The sequence below is a fragment of the Rana temporaria genome, chromosome 11 (genome assembly GCF_905171775.1).
Source record: "Rana temporaria chromosome 11, aRanTem1.1, whole genome shotgun sequence".
In the NCBI taxonomy this organism is placed as follows: Eukaryota; Metazoa; Chordata; class Amphibia; order Anura; family Ranidae; genus Rana; species Rana temporaria.
Genome location: NC_053499.1, coordinates 17,066,927 through 17,082,934, shown reverse-complemented (window position 1 = coordinate 17,082,934; position 16,008 = coordinate 17,066,927). Strand labels below are relative to the sequence as shown.

The 16,008-nt window shown below is 46.5% G+C and overlaps 1 protein-coding gene across 2 annotated transcripts in view; it reads right to left on the bottom strand.

The window, feature by feature from the left end:
• Positions 1 to 10,248: 10,248 nt before the first annotated feature.
• TRAF6 (TNF receptor associated factor 6) overlaps positions 10,249 to 16,008 on the bottom strand; it is a 29,795-nt gene continuing 24,035 nt past the window's right edge. For both annotated transcript variants that reach the window (XM_040328076.1, XM_040328075.1), the window contains exons 5-7: positions 14,958 to 15,032; positions 12,528 to 12,605; positions 10,249 to 11,484 (exon numbers count right to left, since the gene is read on the bottom strand). In XM_040328076.1, coding sequence (XP_040184010.1) covers positions 10,558 to 11,484; positions 12,528 to 12,605; positions 14,958 to 15,032 — 1,080 coding nt within the window. In that variant the 3' untranslated portion in view covers positions 10,249 to 10,557. The remainder of the gene's footprint in view (positions 11,485 to 12,527; positions 12,606 to 14,957; positions 15,033 to 16,008) is intronic.

Below are 16,008 nucleotides of genomic sequence, written 5' to 3'. Positions count from 1 at the left end.
GATGTGAGCGTTTGGTCAGAAATTCCGACCGGAATTTCCGCCAACAAAAATTTGAGAGCAGGTTCCCAAATTTTCCGACGGAAAAAATTTCCAAACGGAAATTCCAATCGTCTGTAGAAATTACGATGCGCCAAAAATTCCGCCGCATGCTCGGAAGCATTGAACTTAAGTTTCTCGGCTCGTCGTAGTGTTGTAAGTCACCGCGTTCTTGACGGCCGAAAGTTCAGAGAACTTTGGTGTGACCGTGTGTATGCATGCCAAGCTTGAGCGGAATTCCGTCGGAAAAAACAAGGTTTTTCCGACGACAAAATCCGATCGTGTGTACATGGCATTAGTGTTGCGGCTATCAAGATCCAAGTATTTTATACATATGTATTTATCGGGGTATACCGCGCCCCGACGTATAACGCGCACCCCAAGTTCTGCAAGGTAAAAAAGATAATGTACATTTTTGCCCTGCGTCCATCGGCGGCCTTGTCCGGTGTCCGTCTGCGGCTTCCTTGCGCGGGGTCCGTCTCGTCCAGCGTGTCCGTCTGCAGCCTCCATCCAGGTGTCCGTCTCCGTCCAGCGTGTCCGTCTGCGGCCTCCATCCAGGTGTCCGTCTCCGTCCAGCGTGTCCGTCTGTGGCCTCCATCCAGGTGTCCGTCTCTTTCAGCGTGTCTGTCTGCGGCCTCCACCCAGGTGTCCGTCTCGTCCAGCGTGTCCGTCTGCGGCCTCCACCCAGGTGTCCGTCTCGTCCAGCGTGTCCGTCTGCGGCCTCCACCCAGGTGTCCATCTCCGTCCAGCGTGTCCGTCTGCGGCCTTGTGGGTGTCCGTCTGCGGCTTCCTTGCGCGGGGTCCGTCTCGTCCAGCATGTCCATCTGCAGCCTCCATCCAGGTGAGCGTCTCCGGTGTCCGGTGTTCGTTTTTCGATTTTGGCGCAAGCCGAGAGGAGCCGGATTTCCTGTGTGTTTCGGCTCCTCTCGCGTTGCTGCGGGCGGAGCAGAGCGTGGCCGAGCGCGCAGTACACTCAGCTCGGATAATGTCGGAGACGGCGGGGATCGGCTTATATCGCGCACCCGCGATTTCCCCCTGATTTTAAGGGGAAAAAAGTGCACGGTATACGCCGATAAATACGGTACATTTTTTTTTTTTTTCGTTTTCCTGGAGTTCAGCTTTAAGACTACGGCTCCTTTAAAATCCATGCTAAGCTTTTTTTTTTCGGAAGATGAAAGGAATGAAGAAATGACGGACTATGACAGGAAAGCAGCCAGTAAAAATAAATGTGTTTTAATTATACTTTTCAAAATGATGTTCAGGTAAAATATGAATGTTTACTCACCCGAGGCATTTTATAGATCGCTGTCACCAGCTACATGAACAGGAAAATCCACATTTCAGACGCTCGATTTTCCAGCAGATGCAGGAATGAGGCAATCAGAATTTGGATTGCTGCAAAGGAAAGAGGTGACCAACGCACCAGAACACCATGAAGAAAACAGGATGGAAAGGAAGCCTATGGTGACCTGACCCAGGAAGCACAAACCCACCTCTCTTGTGTGCTGCTGAGAGACATAAAGTGCACCTGTATGCTGGGAGATGAGGATATGCTGCAGAGGAGGCCGGCCAATTAGATATCGGCCTTTTCCATAAATGATGATCACTGCAACTGTCGCCGCCGCAGTGTATCCGCAGTTTACGTGCTGGTTACCTGTGGTTTCCCATAGACTTCTTATGGCCCGGATTCAGATACAATGGTGTATCTATCGGCGGGCGTAACGTATCTCAGATACGTTACGCCGCCGTAAATTAGGGCGCAAGTTCCGTATTCAGAAAGAACTTGCGCCCTAAGTTAAGGCGGCGTAACGTATGTGGTCCGGCGTAAGCCCGCGGAATTCAAATGTGGATGATGTGGGCTGTGTTTTATTTAAATTATTTGTGACCCCACCTATTTGACGTTTTTTACGAACGGCGCATGCGCTGTTCGTGAAAGAATCCCAGTGCGCATGCTCAAAATTACGCCGCAAATCGTCATTGCTTTAGACGTGAACGTAACTTACGTACAACCCTATTCGCGAACGACTTACGCAAACGACGTAAAATTTTCAAAATTCGACGCGGGAACGACGTCCATACTTAACATAGGATACGCCTCATATAGCAGGTGTAACTTTACGCCAGAAAAAGCCTAACGTAAACAACGTAAAAAAATGCGCCGGGCGGACGTACGTTTCTGAATCGGCGTATCTACCTAATTTGCATATTCCTTGCATAAATCGACAATTAGTCATCAAGGCAGACTTGTTTTTACACAGTATCATGTGCTTAATCATTGTCATTTTTCGTGTGGTGTGTCACATGGATGGAGCAATAAAGGACTCATATTCATCATCTTGGAGTGCACCCGTTTCTTCCTTTTGATATTAGTGAATAAACAGTGCTGTAAAAAACTACAAGTTCCAGCACTACTCATCCACTTTTTTTGCCAAAGGCAGGAGACATTTTTTTGTACACAAAGAGCATAGACAGGAGCCTCGTGCTGATAAGCTCCCCTCCCCCTATTGTGGTGAATGACCGTGCTTGTACCCTGAGGTACCTGCTGGGTACTAATTATATATTTGTCTCCATAAGGCCAGCAGGTCTATTGGTACTCAGTTGCTCCCAAGACTTACCGTATTACACTCGAGTATAAGCCGACCTGAATATAAGCCGAGGCACCCAATTTTACCACAAAAAAAAAAATGGGAAAACATATTGACTCGAGTATAAGCCTAGAGTGGAAAACGCAGCAGCTACTGGGTAAACAATGCCCATCTGCAGCCTCACTGTGCCCATTTGCAGTCTAATTGTGCCCAGTTGCAGTCTCACTGTTCCCAGTCGCAGTCTCTCACTGTGCCCACATATGCAGTCTCTCACAGTCAGCAGTAAAACAGCGTGTCTGCCGCTGTGTAAATCCATATGCAGCCGTACCTTTCATTAGTAAAACAGCGTGTCTGCCGCTGTGTAAATCCATATGCAGCCGTACCTTTCATTAGTAAAACAGCGTGTCTGCCGCTGTGTAAATCCATATTCAGCCGTACCTTTCATTAGTAAAACAGCGTGTCTGCCGCTGTGTAAATCCATATGCAGCCGTACCTTTAATTACTAAAACAGCGTGTCTGCCGCTGTGTAAATCCATATGCAGCCGTACCTTTCATTAGTAAAACAGCGTGTCTGCCGCTGTGTAAATCCATATGCAGCCGTACCTTTCATTAGTAAAACAGCGTGTCTGCTGCTGTGTAAATCCATATGCAGCCGTACCTTTCATTAGTAAAACAGCGTGTGTCTGCTGTATAATCCAGTCTGTTCGGCCGTCCATTGTAAGAAAGCCCCGCCTCAACCTCCTCGTCCGTCCGTGATAGAGGAACACCGATACAATGCTGGTAAACTGTATCAGTGTTCCGCCTATCACGGAGGAGGCGGGGCTGTCTTACAATGGACGGCCAACCAGACTGGATTATACAACAGCAGACACACGCTGTTTTACTAATAAAAGGTACGGCTGTATATGGATTACACAGCGGCAGACATGCCGTTTTACTGCTGACTCGAGTAAAAGCCGAGGGGGTCGTTTTTCAGCCTAAAAAATGGGCTGAAAAACTCGGCTTATACTCGAGTATATATGGTATATACAATGCTATAGTGCCTGGCCACCACAACAGGGCAGGTGTGAACCGAGGAAAGCAAACAGGTGCCTGCAGTTGACAGACAGGCAGAGTGGATCAATGACAGTCCCGTTACAAAGCAGGCAAGGTTTAGAGTTGTTAGGGTCCAATCTGTAGTCAAAAGGCCGGCAGAGTTCAGAGAGTAGTCGATATTTGATCTGAGGTCATAAACAGGGGAATCCAAACAGCAGAGCAGGACAGACAGAGCTTGAGCACATATTACACACGCTATCACAAGCATAAGATTGCATGGCTGGCTGGCCTACATTAGGTTTGGTCTCCATCCAGAGCTTGACCACATCAATCACCTTACAGGTGGACAGACAGACAGAGAATGCATCACAGAAAAACCAGGCTGCTAGAATAAGACTAGCAGCCAACAAGGATCATGAACACTACATTGGTGACCTAATGCAAAGGAAATGAAGGGTTATTGGAGTACTATTAACCACTTGCCTACTGGGCACTTTTACCCCCTTCCTGCCGAGGCCAATTTTCAGCTTTTAACACCGTTGTACTTTGAATGACAATTACGTGGTCATGCAACACTGTACCCAAATTAATAGTTTGTTATAAAATGCCAATAGGTAATTTTTCTCCTTCACTCATGTGCGCTGATGAGGTGGCACTGATAGGCAACACTGATGATGAGGCACTGATGGGACCGATGTTCTTTGAACCACTTCCACTAATAGTGGGTTGCAATTACTTTCACTCTCTACTGATGTTGAGATCTTATTTACTCCCACCAGCCACAGTCCGGCCCTCCTAAAGTCTGAAGTACCGTAAACTAGCCCTTTGTTTGGAAAGTTTGGTGACCCCTCATATAGTATATGTGCCCCAGCGCACCACAACGCACAGGTGGCCTATCTCTGAATTTGTGGAGAGCTAAAAAGCAGGTCTTTTGTGCTGTACTGGGGTGACATTCAAAAGTGATTTCACAACACACCGCGGTTCATGCATTACTGCAACACAACAGGGTGAAACACGCAAAAGGCCCCTGTAACGGAATGACCCATGAAACCCAGAGACTTTTGAAGGATGGGGGGTACTCCTGTGACAGCGTCAATAATGACTCTTGGGTCTAGGGTCAACCTGTGCCCCTTTTGGGCATAGGGTGACTGAGAAATATTAATTATAAATTACATGAGATGGGACATTAAATGATAATTCATGTTTTGCAGGATATCTTGGAATATTACAAGTTGTTAAAGTTTGACTCCAAATGGAGTGTTTTCATTCAATGGGGGGACACATGCTTTTGAGGTGTTGATTGCGTAGACTCCTGAAAGACATTCCATTGTCCATTGTGAGACGCTAACTAAGTCGGAAAGGTCAGATGTCTCCTTTCAGGGGTAGGGAATTAGCATGTCAATTATGTTTAGTAAAGGAATGTGTTTTGTGTAACAGGTGAGGGAGAACTTGTCAAGCTGTAGTAATTAACCCCTCTAAATGCGGAGACGGGACGTCTGGGGGGATAACTAATAATCGACTCAATTGAATGTCATTGTCTAAAAGAATGCGATTGAAGCCCCATTGTGTGATGTGTGGGTGGAGGGTTGCTTTGTCCCTGTGATTAACTGAAACATGCTTGTACTGTATATAAGAAAGCTAAGATACCATTAAAAGCGTTCATACATTTTGAAACCAGAGACCATAGCTTGTGTTGTCTCAGTTATTCTGGGAAATGGGATGGATCGTGTCTGCTGTCTGTCGGATAAGCTGTCGTGGGGCGATGGAATGGGTAAATCGTAAACGGTGTTAACCCTGGACCTTTACAGCCTCATTCACACCTGAGCGATTATCTGCTTGAAGCTCAAAACGGCTGGAGGAGAAAAAAAATCAATGATTCGCTATGGAGTTGGTTCACAACTCCACTCCAAGTCACCTGAAGCCAAACCCTTGGAGCTTTTTTTGTTGTTGTTGTTGCGTGAATCGGGCAGATTTGGGAATTTGTGGCGTGTCCCCATAGAAATGAATGGAAACTTCATTTCTGCTCAAATGAAAAAAAGGTAAAAAAAATAAAATAGTAATATATGAATAAATAAATGTAAAACAAATAACCGAAAATTATAAGTAAAACTAAATAATATGTAATGATGCATTAGTAAATAATAATTAGCCTTAAAAAAAATTAAATACATTATTATTAATAATAAAATAACACCCAAACTCGAACAAAAAAATACATTATTATTAAAAATAAAAAATGTTGTGTTAGGGTGTTTCTTTTTTTTTTTATTATTATTATTTTATTTTTTAAGGGTTGAAGTGTAAGTGGAGGTTCACCCAAAAAATACATTTTTAACATTACATTCAGCCGAGTTGTCCTAATGACAATCGGCTGTTTTTTTTTTTTTTTCCCCCGTACATACCGTATTTTCACCGCCGCTTCCGGGTATGTCTTCTGCGGGACTGGGCGTTCCTATCTGATTGACTGGCTTCCGACCATCGCATACTGCGCGTCACGAGTTGCCGAAAGAAGCCAAACGTCGGTGCGCAGGCGCCGTATAGAGCGCTGTATTGTTACATAGTATTCATTTATTTGTGTACATATTTATTCATCTATTATTTGAATAATAATGATATAATAATAATAATAATAAAATAACACTTACCCCAACTCCTAATCCTAACCTAAACTGAACTGGAACCCCTAACGAAAAAAACATAATATTATGAATAATAATAATAAAAAAAAATCAAATAAAAGCTACAATATCTAGCAACAAATGATGCAACAGATAATAATTTTCTTTATTGGCAAAAAAAACCCCAAAAAAACGCCAAAACCCCAAAATGCCGGAAAAGCGATCAAAACCGCTACGCTCAGGTGTGAATCCAGCCTTGCTGCAATATAGAAGTGTGAATTCAGTGGAAATGTATATGGTGGAAATTACAATAAAAATAAACAAAATACAAGGGTTTTTTTTTTTTTTGGAAAAAAAAAAAATTCATTGATTTTGGGTCCCTAGTGTATAGTATAAAACAGATTTTAAGTCCATAAAATACTTTTGCTTGGTTAATACGTTTTCCCATCGAAAAGTTATCTGGTTATAAAAGAGAACTGAGCAGATGAAAAAATAAAAAATACCTGACATAAAGGCTTTAACACAAGGATGAGAATTTTTATGATCACCATAAAAAAAAAAAAAAAAGGGATCCTTTTATCCCTTTCCTGGTGTCTTACATTTGTGGAATTGGGGCTAAAGTGTCCATTACAAATGGAATGTTATACATCACATGGGAGAAAATACAGAATTAGATCTTAGAGAAGTTATTCCTTCTTCCGCACTCTTCCATGTGATCCCTCCTTCCTAGTAGGACGGGATTAAGAGAACATTTCAAATTCCCTTTCGCCCGCCTCTCCTCCATGTCTCCTAAAGACCAAGGCACAGGGTATAGGTGAAATGTACCCCAAAAAACAGACATTACCCAACTTTACCACTTAGGTCCATCTCATATCCAGATATGGACAGGGTTGTTATCTCATATCGCACCTTTATTGGTTTATTTTTCTTTTATTTCCCTTGTGACATCCATCATATGGTTTTTAACCACTTAAGACCCGGACCTTAAGGACCCAGACAGTTTTTGCGATTCGGCACTGCGTCGCTTTAAATTTATAGCATTTACAAAATAGAGGATAGTTTTATTGCATTTTTATTTTTTTATTACTACTAATGGCGGCAATCAGCGATTTTTTTTTTCGTGACTGCAACATTATGGCGGACAATTTTGACATGTTTTTGGGACCATTGTCATTTTAACAGCAAAAAAATGCATTAAAAATGCACTGATTACTGTGAAAATGACAATTGCAGTTTGGGAGTTAACCACAAGGGGCGCTGAAGGGGGTTTAGTGTGACCTCATCTGCGTTTCTAACTGTAGGGGGGTGTGGCTGTAGGTGTGACGTCATCGATTGTGGTTCCCTATAAAAGGGATGTCGGCGCCACAGTGAAGAACGGGGAAGCTGTGTTTACATACAGCTCTCCCTGTTCTTCAGCTCCGGGGACCGATCGCGGGACTCCAGCGGTGATCGGGTCGGCGAGTCCCGCGGCCACGGAGCTTCAGACCGGGTCGCGTGCACGTGCCCGACCCCACAGCTGGGCTTAAAGAGCCAATTACAGAATTTTTCCCCCCACACCGAAACCCCTCCCTGTTCTGCCTGCTTCTGATCCCCCTCAGTGTCCCCCGTCAATGTGCTGCCCCCCACGGCACTACTGGCTTACCCGTCTCGTAAAAAATAACAAATTGTAAAATAAAATAAATTTTAACATTCTTTAAAAAAAATTATATTAAAAAAAAGTTTAAAGATTTTTAAAAACTATTTTAAAAGGGGCTAATTCACTGTTATGTTTGTGTCCACTAATAATGATTTTAGTGTATTTTTTTGTGAAAATATTGTTTTGATATATTTCGGATGGGGGCCTGAGGGGCCCTGTCAGGTAGGCTGTACAGGGCCCCGTGATTTCTAACAGCAGCTGTGCCTATAGGTAGTAAAAATATCTTGTAAACGTGCACCGTTTAGTAGATATTAACATTGCATGCAGCCAGCGACATCACTGGCTCATGCGCTCTGAAGCCACGTGCTGTGAACGGCGGCTCCCATGCGCACGTGACAACATCGGGGCTCTGGCCAATCACAGCGCCGGCTCCCACAAACCCGGAAGAAACTCCAGGAAAAAAATGTGAGCCGTCTCATCGGTGTACAGGCGCTGCTGAAACAACTTAGTTCTGAGGTTAGTATTTCATAATGAGCTAGTATGCAATGCATACTAGCTCATTATGCCTTTGTGTCTTACAGGTTTTTTTTCTTTCAGTTTACAACTTCTTTAAAATGCTACTAAACCCAGGACCCTGCATTAACTATACAGTGGAACCTTGGATGACGAGCATAATCCGTTCCAGGAGAATGCTTGTAATCCAAAGCGAGTTTCCCCATAGAAGTCAATGGAAACGAAAATAATTTGTCCCGCATTGACTTCAATGACATGCAATACCGCATGTGGCCAGAGGTGAGGGGGTGCCAGAAAGCCTCGGAAACAACCGGAAAGGCCCAAGGACACCTCGGCTGACCTCGAAAAGACTCCGTTCACGAGCTCTCCTCGGGCCTTTCCGTGCATTTCCGAACGGCGCCGATCGACTCCGACACCCCCCCCCCCCTACCTCAGCCCATACGCGGTACTGCACACCGCTTTGACCCGAATCGTGCTCGTGTTGCAAGACCACACTCACAAACAGAGTTACAATTTTTAAAAATACAGTTCTAGTATTGCGAAACGCTCGTTAACCGCGTTACTCGCAATCCGAGGATCCACTGTATCGGGTCTTACACAGAACATGGCAATGCAATTATTTTAGTAAATACAACTTGACAAATACCTTTTCTCATTAGCAGTATATAGCGGTCTTGTGATTTCTATCAGTGTCTGGTAAAAAGCTTATAGAAGAAGTTTTCATACTGCACTGGCTGTCCCATCAGGATGCAGGACCCCTGACCCTCTGTCTGGACAGTGCTGATTGAGTACATGTGATCAGCACAGGGCCAAAGAAAACCTCTCTAGCAATACACACCAAACTGAGCACGTGCAGCCTGACTCCAGTAATGCCGTCTTATCCAGGCATGTTATGGGGACAATGCAAGAAGAGGAGGATCTGTGCATACAGGATCAAAACAGCGTTTTTACACAATGCGGAGGATAAACCCCTTAGGCCCCTTTCACATTGAGGTGTTTTTCATGCGGTACAGCGCTAAAAATAGCGCTGCTATACCGCATGAAAAAAACCTGCCCTGTAGTGTTCAATGTGAAAGCCCGAAGGCTTTCACACTGAAGCGGTGCGCTCCAAAAGTCCTGCTAGCCGCATCTTTACCGTGGTATGGGAGCGGTGTGTTCACCGCTCCTATACCGCGCCTTCTCATTGAAATCAATGGGAAAGCGCGGTAATACCGCCCACAGCGCGGGCGGTATTAACCCTTTTTCGGCCGCTAGCGGGGGTTAAAACCTCACCGCTAGCGCCCGAATATCGCGGTAAATACGACATTATAGCCGCGCTACAAATAGCGCGGCTATACCGTCACCGCAGCTGCACGCCTCAATGTGAAAGCAGCCTTCGGTTCCAATGTGAATATAACAAGCATGCTTTACTAACACAGATATTACTGTTGTGGATTTAGTAACACTTTAATAAAGTTTACTGTAATTGAAAGAAAAAAAAAACAAACAAAAAAAGAAATAAAAAGGTGTTGTAGAGTCCAGCTTGGCTGGGAGAAGGCAGATCCTGGAAGGCTGCCCCCCCCCCCCCCCCCCAACAACCAGTTGCTGCTAGGGGTCATCTAGAGTCCATATAGATATGGTTTGATGAGTTTGGGGTGGAGGAGCTCTAGTGGCCTGCACAGAGCCCTGTCCTCAACCCCACTGAACACCTTTAGGATAAACCAGAATGCCATCCAACAACAGGACCTGTCCTCACAAATGCTCTTTTGGCAGCCACAACTGGAATGGGATGTCCAACAGTAGGTGCGATGGTCAGGTGTCCACAAACTTTAGGCCACAATATATAGCTTTTCTTTTTTTTTTTTTTTTTTTTACACTCAATGTATTTTGTAGTAAAAGCAGTTTGCCACTGTCACCTGTATGGCCCCATTTTCCTTTTGTATTAGCTGTAAATGCCTGAGAATCACCAAAGCAAAAGGTTATGGCGCATAATGTCAGTTCACAATTTCTAACAAGGAGGAATTACCTGCAGCATACCAAAGAAATAAAAAAAGAAAAAAATAGTCCATACAAACGGCCCAAATCTTACAATGAACTGGATTACGGAAAGTGTGATTGCATAAGACTGTCTTTTATGGAAGAATACGTTAAAAGACTACATGGTTGTGCCATCGGTGTTCCGCGGCTGGAATCCTTCCCGGCGCGGACTGTTGAGGTCCCCATGTGTCGTTACGACGCAGCGCACCAGAAGAGTGTCGTTTTTAACGTAGACCCGCTGCTTGAGTGCCTGAAGGTGCATAAATGTGACGTAACCAAAGCCTTTGGGGTTTCGGGGCATGGTGGGCCTCTGGAAGGCCAGCAACTCCGGTTTGGTGTCCATGACTTCCTCCTGATCTTGTAAATTGGATCCTTCCGATTGGTCCAGGATGGACAGGCGGATGGTTCCCTGAAAAGGCCAGTGGAGGAGATTGTCGTACTCTCCTTGCATTGTGTGTACAAAGAGGGAGATGTAGTTGGCACAGCGGGGGGCACTAGGTAGCTGCAGGTGAAGGCGCAGACACAGCTTGTAGCCTGGCTTTCCAGTGTAAAATCCTGGACTGTGAATGACTACTGGTTTCTCCTCCTCCTGGTTTTTTAGGTGGGCGCTAAAATGATGGATTTTCCACACAAAGACACCATTGTACTGCTGAGCCTCCACCTCCACAAGCTTGTCCTCCAAGGTACGGATGGTTTGCTTTAGATCGGTTACTAAGGCAGTCTGAGTTTCCATTTTGGCCATTAGCTCTCGGATCTGGTGGTCTTGCTTCACTAGGCGGGCCTCCAATTGCTCAACCGTCTCCTTTAACTGCTGCTGCTCTTGATTGCCCTCACGTTGCGAAGAGATCAGACGAGAGGCAGAGGCAGAGGGCATTGTGTATATAGAAGGGGGTCCGGGTTCGAACTGGCTGGGGTCAAGCTGCATGCTGGACATGTGAGGGGTCGAGGAGAGCGATGGGCTGAAGCTTATGAGTTGTTGTGCCATCATTCGCATGTGAGCCTGTGTGAACTCCTGCTGGTGCTGAGCCAGATCATCCCTCTGCATCTAGAAAGAAGAATAAAAGGCCTTAGCAGGTTTCTACATGCACCTTCCAAATATTTGAAATCAAGGGTGTCCAACCTTTTGTCCTCTCTGGGGCACATTGGAAGAAGAGAAATTACACTAACAATACAATACGGATAGCTGATAAACAGTTCCCCATGCAGCCGTCGGGCCTGTGCGCTATAATGACAGAAGGGTGGGGCGGGCAACTCTCCCCAGCACTCTCCCTAGACCCGGCCGTGCAGCATTTACTTACCTGGCACCCCTGCTGCCGATGCAATTGCAAACATGCCAGCCCCGGCATCCCTCCAGGCATGCATTTGCGTGGCATCTCAATGTAGGCTGCCATGTTTGTTTAGCAACGCCAGCATCCCTTCAGGTGTGCATTTGGCTGGCTTCTCAATGTAGCCTGCCATTACTACTATGTTGGTACGGCAGACCCGACATCCCTCCAGATGTGCATTTGCCTGGCTTCTCAATGTAGGCTGCCTCGGTTGCCATGTTTGCATGGCAGCACCGCCATCCCTCCAGACGGGACTGGGCCACATGCAGCCTGCAGGTTGTCACCCCCTGTTCTAAATCTACAACACCAAAGCAACACATACAAAGGCAAAGACGTCTCTCAAACCAACCCCATGCTACAGTATCGCTGTGTGTGGCCTCAGCCAGGGTTGATGTGGCCACGCCCCCAATGCGTTTCACCACGCCCACTGGGGCTTGCCTCTGAGCAAGCCCTGATGGGCGGGGCAAAACACATCAGGAGCGTGGCAGCGGCCACACACTGCAATAGCACTGGCTTGGCTTGAGCCTCTGTGAGCAAGCCCCCAGTGGGCAGGGCAAAACACATCAGGGGCGTGGCTGAGGCCACACACTGCAATGGCACCGGGTTGGCTTCAGCCTCTGTGAGCAAGCCCCTGGAGGGCAGGGTGAAACATCAGGAGTGTGGCTTAGGCCTGTACTCCATACCCAGGATAGTTTTCCCTTCTTACCACCATGTCACAGAGTCTCATAAAGCAGTTCCATTATCTGTAAAGCTTCATCCTCACCTTTTCCGTACATCCAAACTGGCTGTAGATACATGGAATAGGGGCCTTTATACAGTCCATGCTATAGTGACAGGCCATCTGGAAAAGAACCATGGAATACTTATTTGTACCAAGTACAGATTCTTACAAGTGATAACAAATTTACACCAAAGCAGAATGTTAAAGAGATTATAAAAAGGAACTAAAAAAATAAATATTAAAAACAAACATATCTATACTTTCTTGCAATGGAATTGCACAATGTGGCCCTGAACCTCCTCTTCTCAGATCCCCTGCTGGTGCTCCTGGCCCCTTCTCTGTGTCCAGTGCCCCCCCCGAAGCCACTTCCTTTGGGGGGCACTGGTATGGGCTCGCTCCTAAACCCTGCTTCGGCATCCATTGACACAGACAGTGGAACTCGGCCACGCCCCCTCACCACTGGCTGTGATTGACAGCAACGGGAGCCAATGGCTCCTGGTGCCGCAGCAAAGCCAGTGAGAGATGCAGATGTGCACAGCGCTGGATCGAATGAAGTGCTTAAGTATAAGGGGTGTCGGGCCAACACGGATGCCTAAACTTTTGTTTACCTTAAAGTGGTTGTAAAGGCACAAGGTTTTTTACCTTCATGCATTCTATGCACGAGGGTAAAACAAATCTTCTGTGTGTAGATATCCTCCCCCTAATACTTACCTGAGCACCTTTCTCGATCCAGTGATGGCCACGCAAGCCTTGCCTATTCGTTAATCACAATTCCGTCTTCAGTCGATTGCATCAGGTTGAACTTAGTTTGAGACCCTTTGAGTTAAAGGGATATTAAAGGGCAAGGTCTTTTTTTTAATAACAAACATGTTATACTTATCTTCTCTGTGTAATGGAGCAGCCCGGAACATCGTCTCCTCAGGTCCCCTGCTGGCACTCCCCCCCCCCTTTTATAAGTGCCCCCATAGCAAGACACTTGCTAATGGGGGCACTTGTGCGTGTTCGCTCCCAAGCCCCACTCTGTCTCTATAAGACACACGGAACGGGGCTCAGCCCGCCCCCCACTCCCCCCTCACTGGCTGTGACTGACAGCAGCAGGAGTCAATGAGGAGGCAGAGACTCAGGAGAGAAGCTGCTCTCACTGGATCGCGATCGGGCTTGGGTAAGCATTGGGGGGGGGGGGGACAGCATACGGAAAGTTTTTTTTACATTTGCACATTGAATACATGAAAAAGAAAAACCTTGGGGTAGATTCAGTAACATTTGCGCATTTTTTACGTAGGCGCAGGGCACCGTTTTTGCCCTGCGCCCCCGCAAATTTTCTGCGCTACCCTCGATTCACGGAGCAGTAGCTCCGTAAATTGCGTGGGCACTCCGGCAAAATGCCCGGCGTAAGCGCGCGCAATTTAAATGATCCCGTAGGGGGCGGGAATCATTTAAATTAGGCGCGTTCCCGCGCCGAGCGTAGTGCGCATGCTCCGTCGGGAAACTTTCCCGACGTGCATTGCGGTAAATGACGTCGCAAGGACGTCATTTGCTTCAAAGTGAACGTGAATGGCGTCCAGCGCCATTCACGATTCACTTACGCAAACAACGTAAATTTCAAATTTCGCGACGCGGGAACGACGGGTATACTTTAGCATTGGCTGCCCCTGCTATAGAAGGGGCAGCCTTACGCAAAAAACCGACGTACGCAAACGACGTAAACTGCGTACGCAGGGCTCGCGTAGGGTAGTGAATCTGCGTTAGTATGCAATTTGCATACTATACGCTGACCACTACCGGAATGCCACCTAGCGGCCTGCATAAGAATACAGCCTAAGATATGAGGGCATAAGAGCCTTATGCCACGCATATCTTAGGCTGCAGTCGGTGTAACGAGCTCTCTGAATCAGGAGAAGTCGTTACGCCGGGGCAAGTAAGCAATTGCGCTGCGTAACTATGGTTACGCAGGCGCAATTGCTCTTTGAATCTGGGCCCTTGTGCCTTTAGAACCACTTTAATTCAGAACTTGATAGGTGCATCTGACCTGTATAGCCGGTAAAATCTCATTGCGATGGCAGACATAGAGTCTGAGGACCCGCAGGCACGCTTCCATGGCGTGCGCACGCCCGCCCGCTAGCCCGGGATTACAAAGGGACGTACAGGTACGCCCCTTTTGCTCACCTGTGCCATTCTGCCGACGTACATAGGTGTGCGGCGGTCGGGAAGCGGTTAAAACAAATTTTATGTGCTGGCCAGGGAAAGTGAGAGGGGGATCCGGAAGTGATGTCATACATGTTGCTTTTGGGTCAGCAAGTAGGTGCTTCCATCTGATGCAAGGATGAGGTATGGACCTGGCAGCGAAAGGGTTAAGGTCAACTGAGAAACATTTCTAATATAGCCACAGAAGCAACGTGGAGATGTTCGGCAAACAAAACAGTCGTTTAAAAAGGAAAATATGCGTTCTAAAACGTAACAGGACGTCCCTACCTGATGTCGCACAAGGCCGCTGGTCTCGCAATATTCACAAGTTACGTAGGCCAAAGGGCACTTCTTTTCATGAACCTGTATTGGGAAAAAAGAATGAGGTCCAAGACTTATTTTATTAAAAGCATGCAATAAAAAAATATCCATACAAGACCTTTGTATGGTAGATTATGGAAAAACATTCACAATCATAATGGCAAATGGGCGGTCTATCCTGCAAGTGGGCGTGTCTACCTGCACACAGTTCCCCCACACAGTACATTGAATAATACAAATCCTATGAGCTCCCTCCTCTACAATAGTCTGCATAAGTAGGTAGATTCACAAAGAGTTAGGCCGGCTTATCTACAGATAAGCCGACCTAACTCTGAGGCCCCATTCACACCTAAGCGACAAAACGCCCGACGCGGGGCGCTTCTGTCGCTTGAGGGGAGAATTCCCATTGCCGTCTATGGAGATGGTTCACATCTCATAGACGCGCAACGCCTGTTGCCTGAAAAAAAGTCCCGGACCCTTTTTTTCACGCGACAGGCGCGTTTTCCCATAGACAGCAATGGGAATACTTTAGAAAAAAAAAAAAAAAAAAAGAAACATTTGTAATCGCGGCAAATCTGCCGCTACACGCGTACGCGGCTGTCGCTTAGGTGTGAATGCAGCCTAAATCTAAGCCGGCCTATGTTTAAGTGTATTCTCTAACAGAGATACACTTAAACATATCTAAGATAGGCTGGCTTGCGCCGTTCTATCTTAGGTTGCAATGTTTCTTTTGGCCGCTAGATGGCGCTTCCATTGCGGCCGGCCTAGATTATCTAAATGAGGGGATACGCCGATTCACGAGCGTACGCCGGGCCTACACCGTCGCATTACCTCGTTTCCGTACGCCATAGGCCGCCTAAAGTTATTCCATCTATGAAGTGGAATAACAATGTTAAGTATGGCCGCCGTTCCCGCCGCGAGGTTCGAATTTTTTACGTCGTTTGCGTAAGTCGTCCGCGAATCGGGAGTTACATCGTTTACGACCGCGTCGAAATCAATAGGCCCGTACGGCCTACTT